Source organism: Anthonomus grandis, chromosome 6, assembly GCF_022605725.1.
Source record: "Anthonomus grandis grandis chromosome 6, icAntGran1.3, whole genome shotgun sequence".
In the NCBI taxonomy this organism is placed as follows: Eukaryota; Metazoa; Arthropoda; class Insecta; order Coleoptera; family Curculionidae; genus Anthonomus; species Anthonomus grandis.
Window position 1 is genome coordinate 16640187 of NC_065551.1, and position 10725 is coordinate 16650911.

Below are 10725 nucleotides of genomic sequence, written 5' to 3' on the forward strand. Positions count from 1 at the left end.
GCCTTAGCAAATCTACCGCGGCAATGAAACGTAGGTAGGTATATGAAAACTTTTGTAGGAAATAATAAAATCGTAACTGACTAATCACTACCATTTAACGATTCGATTAAAAGTTTACGGTTAATTTTTAACTGCAAATTATATATTACTTCATGTTTAAGATCAGCATATTCTATGCTTAAGCTAAGCACCTTTTTTTGTCTATATTCTTTTCATCCATATTACTCGCTCTTTACACTGTATGCTAGATTTTGCAGCAACAGTACAAATAGCATATTTATAATCGCAAAAAATGTACTTTAGGTACCATAATGAATAGACGTCTCATCAGTACACATAAACTGTCTTAATAATTGCGGTTAATACAATTATTTATTTCCAGTAATAAACTATATTATGTAGTATATCTTAATCAAATGTCCTCAAAATGTTCATAACTATACACTAATATTGAAGTAAATATTTGTGAACTAATTGCAATCTATGTATATAAGTTACTGCTTTCACTCGATAATTATGAATCACTTAATTAATTCCAATTATTCGCCAAACTGTGTCAAATAGAGTCAGGTAACAAAATATGTAGAAACACAAAATGATTATCTATTAATAATTAGTATAACCATTACACCTTGAAATCACACACTAATAATTCACCTTTATTTTCAATCATTTATATTTATTGTAATAGATACATACAAATAAAAAGTTCTTTTGGTAAATAACTTACATGCTTAAAGTATATACATCACAGTTTATTTTTTCAATAAATAAATATTTTATACATCTATTTTAAAGTTAAAAAACCTCTCCCACTATTTTGCGTATATTCATATTATATACAAGCACCTAATAAAACCTGCTAGAATCCAAAGAAATCCCAAAATAATCCGTTGACTAGCTTAGAAGTTGTTCTGATAATAATAACTAAATTTTCTAGAATCTAGAACAGCTACTCATCTGGTATTTCCTTATACAATTAGTTAATTAACTAAACCAAACCATCTTATATACCCCTATTTGTCATAAGTACTCCTTACACTCAAACAAAATAATTCCAACAATCATTAATACCTTGCACAACAAAAATAAATAACTAATACAAACTTCACCGCAATGCTCCAATATACCAGTTTACTATCTACTAAATATTATCTCATCATTTGCCTAAAATCATCCAACTTATAAATGCTCGTAGAAAGTCTGCCGATGGCATTTAAAAGCGACACTATCTCGTTCCTTTTCAGTTGCATCTCTTTTCTGTTTCTCAAGTTTCCTGCCACGTCATAATCGAACTGGCCACCAAATAAGATTTTCAACGCAGTACCAAGCCCCTGCGTTTGCAGTTTACCCCATAAACGGCATTTATCGCACCCGACGCAGTCCATGATCCGCGTGATGTTTCTAAAGTGTTGTTTGAACTCGTATTTTAGTTTTTCCGCTTCTTTGGTGCCTTTGAACATGGTGGTTTCGTCGAAGTGATCTGGGAATTTTTTGATTACCGAGAGGAGATCTTTTATGGCCATTTTCGTGTCGTAATCTTCGGATGCGTTACCTAGAATGAGAAATTTTTAAATCAAGATTGATTTATTATAAGAGGAGCCAACACTTATTAAAATTAAGATTTGGGGCAAATTGTGCTAAAAATAAAATTGACCTTTTGATGTCTTTGAGGTTTGGTTTGTTTTTTTGGTTTTTTCCAATCAATAGGATTTATAAGTACTTGTTTCTCTCACTATTTGAAATAATACCAGACAAATATTGCTAAATGTTCAAATGATAAGGGGAGTTGATATCCAGCTTTTAATTTGCCTACATATTGGGTAAGTCAAGTGTTTGGACATATTAGAACTTTTAAAAACAGGGAAAATACTTTTTGTAACTTTTATTTTGTGAAATATTCTGTACCAACTGTCTTTGAGAAATTTTAAGTAATTTTTGAGATTTGAGATGTTTTGAAATAATTTTTACACCTCTCATGAATTTAGAATTATTTCTTGCAGAATTAATTTTCTATTTATACAGATATTGAAATCTTCTTTGTTCCAGGAATTTAATGTCTCTCACAACGCTGGCATGATTTGACTGAAATCAAGTAATGTTTTAATTTTAAACAATGTTCTTGTTTTTTTTTTGGTGAATTTATGCTCTCACTAAGTGATTAGAGTTCAATTGGGTGACGTGTTTGGCTGTTTTTAGAGTTGCCCGAATACATATTTCTAAATATATTGGCTAATTTTTCATTTCCACTTCGTTATACTTACATGTCAATATATATACCAAACCATGATTATATTATTATAGAAAGCTGTAATTAAATTTGTTGACTAAAATTTTGAGAGTGACATTCAATTCAATTTCAATGTCATATTCAATTTGCAAGATCTAAAATCGTGACTTTTTTCTTTCCATGGGTTTCCATGACTAATTTGATTTTGTGTTTTTTTTCTATTTTCTAGGCGTTCGAAATAATTCCACTCTACTTAATACTTTTAATCTTCTAGAGTAATTTTCTTGTATCTTCCAGGAATTCGAAATGGTTTTGCTTTCATTTTCTACAAAATTTTCATGTCATTTAGGCATTTTTTGTGTTCAGACCCAGAAAGTGAGGTTTAAATTTACAAACATGATTTTAAATAATTTTCTTGTTTTTTTTTTGTGAATTTTGTTTTAATTAAATGTAATATGTATATTAACGAACCATAAATGTCATAAATATATTATAGAAAGCTGTCTAAAATTTTGACTTAGGGTATTTTATTACTTGGAAGCCAATTATATACAGGGGCGTCAAATTTATCATGAAAAATAAGATTTTTTCCTAAAATTTATCAATTTGAATCTCAAAATCTAATGATGATTTTCGGAGCGCAAACTTGCTTATTTTGAGGCCCTCTACAACTCCTTCAAGTGTGTACCACTAATTATGGAACACCCTTTATATATTAATATTTTTCTTAAAAATAAATGATTTAATTTAATAAAATATTAACAAATATATGGATGTAATGTCAAATTTGAATTGCAGATTTTTGTCACAGGTTAATAGCAAAATAAAAAAAAACTAAATATTTTTCTCTGAAAGTAAGTCATTTAATTAATTAATCAAAGTCAAAATTAATAAATTATCATTTTTTTTCTAAATCAAGACTTTTTTCTTTCTATGAGTCATTTGAAGTAATTTTTTATGTCTTCCAGGGATTTAAAGTAATATTCACTATTGATTTCAACAAAATTACATTTTAATAAATTTTCTATTTTATTTCAGGTATTTCTTTACAAAAAAAAAAATTTTGTTCCTTGCCTTTAGGCCTTTTTTGGTCTTTTGTTTCAGACTTTCAGGAGTAACTTTTTATGAAATTTTCATATCATTTAGTATTTTTTATGTGTCCAGGCCCAGGAATTTCAAATACTTTTATTTTCACTTTCTTTTATACATTTTCAGGCATTTAATGACGTTAAGGTTTGTGCAATCCCTTCTAATCCTATCGTCTAGATACAGTCTTAAAATAATTTTTTTTTGGTTCAATTCAATGACTTAAACTGGAAAACCAATTAAAGAGGAACCACTGATTAGAAATAATATAAGATACTAGTAATTGAATAACATACATGACTAGAGAAACCTAAATAGTACAATTTACTTAAACATTGAAAGCCTTTCAATATTCTAAGACAATTTGTAATGATCAAATTCAACCTCAACCTATTTTTTAAAAGCCTCTCATTAAATTTTTGATTCTCTGAGACAAGTGATTAAATATTTTTATCCCCTCATTCAATTGAATTTTTGGTTAAAGAAGTTTTAAGAACAAAGAGTCTCAAAATAATTTAAATGAAAATCAATTATTAACTATATTTCTTTTATACCATATTTATTAGAGCCAGGTATTAATCCATATTAAGATAAGATAAATTAATACATATAACAGTGCTCTTTCAATACCATTTCACTTTCTTTTTTTAGAACACTATAATACCTTAATAAGCCAATGATAATAAATTAATGGGATAATTAATCCATTGTTCATTTTGGAAATTTCACTCTAATAGAATACTAATTAACAATTCTGATGATGTCATTGATATTCAATGAACCCAGATAAAACATCCTGTTTTATATGTAATAAATTATATAAAAAGATATTAATATAATATCTAATAAATGATCAACCAACACATTAATCCCATCAATAAAATATCAACGAAAGATATGCAGATCACCATAATTTTTTTGTGTCACTCAAAACTTTAACTTTTAAGTTAAACTTATTACTGTAATTCCATGAACCAATAAGGGTAAGAAAAATTTGTCACCAACCTGTATAGTAATCCTCCCTTTCCAAATAAGGGGCAGCCTTGGCTAGCGCCCTAAGTTCAATCAAGTAGACAAAATAAAGATTTCTAAGCCAGTGGGGTCCCTCACCGTTAGTGCTCTCGGGTGAAAATCTGGTCCTAAATTCCTCCAAGTAGGGACCCCATTCTCCCTTGGGATCTTTTAATGATAAGCCATGCTTGTTTGATAGTAAATAATTTGCTGAGAGATGAATATTAATGCTGGCATGTAGCCCTGAAATTGCCCGATAAAATACCCTTTCTTCTAAACACATAGAGTTTAAGGTGGCAGTTTGTATGTAGGGGTTAAAACTGAAAGTGTTTTTGGGTCTAAAGCAGTTTTCAAGGTATATGGTTCTCCATATTCTATGGGCTGATTCCCCAGCATAACCTGTGAACCTTTCTGGGTTTAAAAGTAGATCAACATATTCCGAATCATTACCATTTTCCTCTTCAACACAGAAATTGTCTTGTGCTTGATCATGGGCCAGCCATTTTTCAATATCTAGTTGAGCCTTCTCACTTATGGTTGTATTTAAATAACCTAAATTGGTATGTTCATCACAATCATCCTCACCATTTTCAGTATACTTAGTAGCTGGCTTTGCCTCTCCTTTTAGGCCTTCAGGTATCTCATTTTGTTCACAGTACTCCACATGGCAGTAGCGCATAGCACACTTACTGTCATCTACCCAAAATGGACAGGGTCTCCTCAGGTTTACCTTAAAAAACCTAAAAAAGTCCTTCACTAATAAGCTCTGAAGGCGAGGAAAGATTTTCACATTATTGAAACTATCTACTGTGTCTATTTTGCAGTTACACTCATCTATTTTACCCTCCAGTTGGCAGAAACAGTCATCCGGTTCACTTTTTTCGGTTCCTTGGGGCTGATTAAAGAACCCCAGGCATTGGTTAAGCACTATGGTACACAAAAGAACTTTTAGAAGGTTTGCACTGCACATTTTGGTGCAAGCCCGGTATCATCGCTTTAGTAGAAATGAGAATTACGCGTGTAGCGGTCTTTTTTCAGTTAAAACTTCTCCTAAAAGTGAAAATATGTTTATAATGTGACGAACGGCAGAGAAACACGTATACGTAAACAATCGATGAGTAGTCAGCTGTTTGCTGTCAAATTAAATCATTAATATGTGGGCGCAGCGCGATTATGTTTATCTCTTTTTAACGCATGGGGAAATAAGTGAGGTGAAGAGGTAGACTTCGGTTTAAGTTATACAGGGGCGTAGGCAGATAGTTGTTAATCATGGGGTGGATTAATACTCATATTAAATTCAATGTTATCATTTATTAATTGATTTATTCAAGTAGAAGGTCACCTACAGATAGACTAAGGATTTCAATAATTTCATATCATATATTACGAGTAATTCATTCGCACATATTATTATTCCTCAAGTCAAAAAATTCATAATATAAAATTTCCAAAATATTTTTAAAAAAATATATAATATAATTTAATAAAACATACAGTTCTTAAAAATGCTAAAGCCAGATTAAAATTAATGAAGAAATTGTTTAAAATAGTTTTTCGAAGTCTAAAAATTCCTTAAAACTATACAAGCTATTTCTTAGCAGAAATTTCCTCACTCCAGAGCTATAACTTAGAACGACAAGATCCTTAACTTCGGCCTGCAATTTGGTATAAAATAAAGCTGCATAATAATTAAATAAGAATCGGGTTCTTTAAAGTAAATTAATTCTTATATCGTGACCTGTGTCGTGACTGTGAGAAGCATTATTGAGACTGTATTCTTGTTGGGTTTTATGTGCATAGATAAGACACTTATAAATATATCTTGATAAAATTGTTACCATATTTAAGTGTTGAAACTGAGACGCCAACAGTTCTTAGAAAAACATCTTCTCTATAGCCTTTACTATACAATAAACAATAAAGCGAACAGCTTTTTATTTATCTGCAGAGAAAACTGTGAGCTGCTTGAGGAGAGTGCCCCCAAGTCATTATAGCATAAGTGGCTATCGATTCAAAATACAGTGTGGTAGGATTGTATTAATACAAGAGAAGGAAAAAATTTTACTGAGTTTCGTAAGAGGTACATGTTTCTAGGAAGACTTTAAGCAACTGTATTAACATGCCCCTCGAAAGTCAGCTTTGGGTCCAGTTACACTCCCAAAAATTTGATCTCTTCTGGGTTTTCCTGGGGTAGGAGTCTGTCTAAGATCAAAGAAAACTCTGACAGACGTATCTGCGTTAAGTGATAGACTATTTGAAATAAACCACTCTTGAAGCAAACCTTCACCATGTAGGTAAGACAATGATAGACTCTTCCCACTTCTGGCTACATTTGTGTCATCTTGAGCAACCTTGATGAAGATCATTGACATAGATCAGGAATAGTAGCGATTCCCGAATGAAACCTTGAGGAACGCTGTGCTCAACCTCAACCCAGTCAGACAGATGACCAATGGAGCGAGTTCCTTGTTTTCGGCCGCCCAAGTAGCTGGACAACAGATGCAAGCCATGATGATCAATCCCATAGCAGTTCAACTTTTTTATAAGAATGTTATGAGATGCGCAATCGAACGCTTTAGAGAGATCACAAAAGGATGCACATGTATGCTCCTCATCCTCAAAGACTCTCGCGAGGTACTCGAGCACTCTCACGACTGTGCCAGTAGTAGATCTTTTTACTCTAAATCCAAACTTATTATCTGTGAAAAGATGATTTTATTTTCAAAATATTTAGAAAATTGGTCTTTTAAGATCAATTCAAATATCTTTGCCATATCAGGTATCAGTGAAATATAATTAGAGGTATCATTGAGAGAACCTCTTTTTCAAAAATTAGAATTTTTTGAATTTTTGAATCTCTATGGAAAGATCCATATGGAAAGATTGTTAAGCAGTGTGTGCTATCAACAAAACAAAGTTAATGAACTGGATCGTATTTTTACATTATCATAATATGCCAGCAATCTTGTTTATGACCGAACACTGGCTGAGGCTTGGTGAGTCCCTCTCTTTATATGGTTAATTTAATGCAATGTCGTAGTTTTTGAATAGATTAGATACACTCTCTCGTTTGCCTATTAAAGCAAAGATTATGGTTCCGGCAGATTTAGATATAAATAATTTAGATCGAAACTGAATGCATGCCGACAGGTTACATGCGCTCTTTTTATTCTGTAATTTACAAATGTTAGTAGAAAGTCCAACTCGTATAACAACTATGTCAAGTACTTTAATAGATTATTTCTGTGTGAACTTCAGTAATTGTATCTCTTGTGATAGTAGGGTTGTGTCGTCGGCTCTGTTCGACCATGAAGCCATATTATCTATAATTAACTTAAAAATTAGAAATTCTAAACTCGTAAGAAGGGCAAGGATATAAATAATAAATCAAGTTGTTTTAGGTTAAAAACTGATTGCAATAAAATGAATTGGATCTAAATTATTATCTTCTGATTTTCTAAATCAATTTAATGCTAACTAGTCAGTTTATTTGGGAAGCATTTTCCTTTCAAAAACAGACAACTAAAAAGAAAGAAGACATGGGGACACAGGGAATCAAGGTTTATTATAGGAATGTCAGGTTTTGCATACTCATAATTATTACATATTCGTCAGAATTTGTGATACATTTTTTCAATAAATATAAAACCATATATCGCAACGTTATAAAAAATGCTAAAAAAGATTATTATTATTATTATAGTTTTATAAATGATGGTAACAGTCTGATAACTTAAAAGAAAAATGAAAAATAGAACAAAGGAAATTTGGCGCATAGTGTATGCCTTAAGTGAGAATCGAAATAAGAAGGGTATATATTAGGGCAATGTGGATTCAGATAAACTCAATCATTTTTATTGCACAATTGCTGAGAATTTAGGAAAAAATATATATTCTGATACTGATCCTTTGTCATTCTTCAGAAAAGTACGAGATTAATTTTGTTTGTGAGCATCACTTACGTATCCGAAATTTAAAAAATGCGAATTTCAATTTAAAAAAACAGTCGGCAGGGAGATTGAATTTCAGAGTATGTGTAAAGAATATGTTTCATTGGAGATTTATATGTAATCATAAATATTTCTTTTCACAAGGGAGTTTTTCCTGATAGTTTGTGCATGACTTTGCTGAAACCTCTTTTTGGGCAATAACGTTAGTTTCAGAAAAAAATTAATCCCGCCTGTTTTCTATCGACCTCAATGTTTCGAACTGAAGCAAAAATAATCGAAAAAATTGTCAAAGGTAGAATTACTTCAACAATTATTATTACTGAACAACCGGTTTGGGACGGGAGGAGTACTGATGCAGTTTTTTTACCTTTTGGAGTAACTTTATTCAGGCTTAGCTCTTAAACAGGGGAGAGATGGGGCGGTATTTTGTGATTTTTCCAAGGCCTTTGATTGTATAGGTCGTAAAATATTGCTGCAAAAGCTGTATAAACTAGACTTAAGACATGGAATTAAATTTTGGAGCTTCACTGGCCGGGGTCTTGTTCGGTCACTTTTTGTCTTGCAGAAGGGTACTATCAGATATTTGTGTGCAGTAGGCTTTAGTTATCACCGTAGGGCGCTATTTGTTAGATAGCAAATACTCACATTAACTTGCATTTTCATACTGATGCTAGTGAAAAAAAATACAAGAATACTAATGAGACCAACATATATTCAACAAGATATAATACTACCAATATATGAAAAATACCCTTACAAAATACTCAATTACATTGGAGTATTAAAATGTATAATCACTTGCGTCGGAATGCAAAGTCGTGAGTATAAAGCCTTCAGCAGCAAGCAGTTTAGCTCTTTTGTGAAAAATTTATTAATTAAAAAACTACCAGCATTTCAAATTTTATATATTATTCTCCGTTATTAATGCATTTTTTTTGGTTGATATATTGTTACTTTGTACGAAAACTTTTTTTTGAGTAGGTAACTTTTGTTTCTTTTTTTAACTGTATCCGTCAGATTTTCTCCTTAACTGTATCAACACATTTTTTTCTGTATAACTTATTATTGAAAAACAATAAAACATATTTTGATTTGATTTGATAACAATTATTATTAATGACGTTTGATTACTGAAACCCTTTGTAATTCGAGGTATAAAACCTAGATTTTTTATACAATGTTTTCTATATGAACGTCGAAAACAGTTTGGAATCTCATGTCACAGTTCTTATTATACTCTAAATATATCAAGGTAGTGTTTCCGAGTTACACATCATATTTGTTTTGCGTTTGAACTGGTTTTCTACTCAAGAGTATAGAATGGTATTTTTCTGGATTAATAAACAATTTATTTAAGGTACAATATCTTTCAAAATTTAAAAGCTCAGATTGCTGAAACCTGTGTCTTGTCATGTGAATGATTAAAAAAATTGAAAACAATATTGATTGCATTGTGACAAGAATACATGTTATTAAATAAATTTTTTTTTGCAGATTTAATACAAATAAGGATAATTACTTGAGCATAGATGAACTGAAACGCATGATGGAGGTCCTTGGAGCACCCCAAACTCATATTGGGTTAAAGCAAATGATAAGAGAGGTAAAGACGCCAATTTGGTGTGTCCTTTGATGGCAAAAACCTTGTAATTGTTAATGCCTAACTGATAATCGGTAATAAACGAGCTATTTTTTTTCCAGGTGGACGAAGATGGCGATGGCCGTCTTTCCTTCCACGAGTTTATGATGGTATTCCGCAAAGCACGAGCTGGTGAACTGGACGAAGAATCCGGTCTCGGACAGTTGGCTCGTTTAGCTGTGATTGATGTGGATAAAGTTGGTGTCAATGGGGCCAAAGAGTTCTTCCAAGCGAAGGTAGAGCATTTTCGTTAATTGTTTCATGTTTATTTTTATATGGTAAAAAATATGTTTTAGATCAATGAACTGTCAAAAAGGAGCAAGTTTGAAGAAGAAATTCGTCAGGAGCAAGACGAAAGAAAACGACTCGAGGAAGAAAAAACACTGAGACGCCAACAGTTCTTAGAAAAAGCCTCTATATTTAAATGTGCTTAACTTTTATGTTCTGTATGGTTTAATATTTTGTGGCTTGTGTTTGTTATTGTTTATTTTTATAAATCATATTGATTAATTAATTGTAGCTTAAAGTATTAGTCATTTAAGATATTCCTATAGTAATAAATTTTGACACTAGGTAATAATATTTAAGCATATCTCTTGTCAATTTATTAGGCATTACTTTTAATAGATATTCTTTAATTTATATTATTATGTGATTATATGCATATTTTTATTTTAATAAATTGGAATAATTAAATTTCGTTCTTCTTAATGGGCCGCCACTGATTTATGACGTCAAGCGCACGTGTTTCGTCGATCCGCTACGCCGTAAGTCTCCATATGATTTTGACGTTTCTTTGTTTGGAAATA

At 31.3% G+C, this 10725-nt stretch overlaps 2 protein-coding genes across 2 annotated transcripts in view; one reads left to right on the plus strand and one right to left on the minus strand.

The window, feature by feature from the left end:
• Positions 1–10612, plus strand: part of LOC126737974 (EF-hand domain-containing protein D2 homolog) — a 31928-nt gene extending 21316 nt beyond the window's left edge. Inside the window, exons 2-4 of the mRNA XM_050443116.1 lie at positions 9772–9880; positions 9979–10152; positions 10213–10612. Of these exons, the coding sequence (XP_050299073.1) occupies positions 9772–9880; positions 9979–10152; positions 10213–10350 (421 nt within the window). The 3' untranslated portion in view covers positions 10351–10612. The remainder of the gene's footprint in view (positions 1–9771; positions 9881–9978; positions 10153–10212) is intronic.
• Positions 735–5450, minus strand: LOC126737970 (ero1-like protein). Its single transcript, XM_050443109.1, has 2 exons — positions 4322–5450; positions 735–1555 (listed from the first exon to the last, which is right to left on the minus strand). The coding sequence occupies exons 1-2, from the start codon at positions 5295–5297 to the stop codon at positions 1152–1154; spliced, it is 1380 nt and encodes a 459-aa protein (XP_050299066.1). The 5' UTR covers positions 5298–5450; the 3' UTR covers positions 735–1151.
• Positions 10613–10725: the final 113 nt, after the last annotated feature.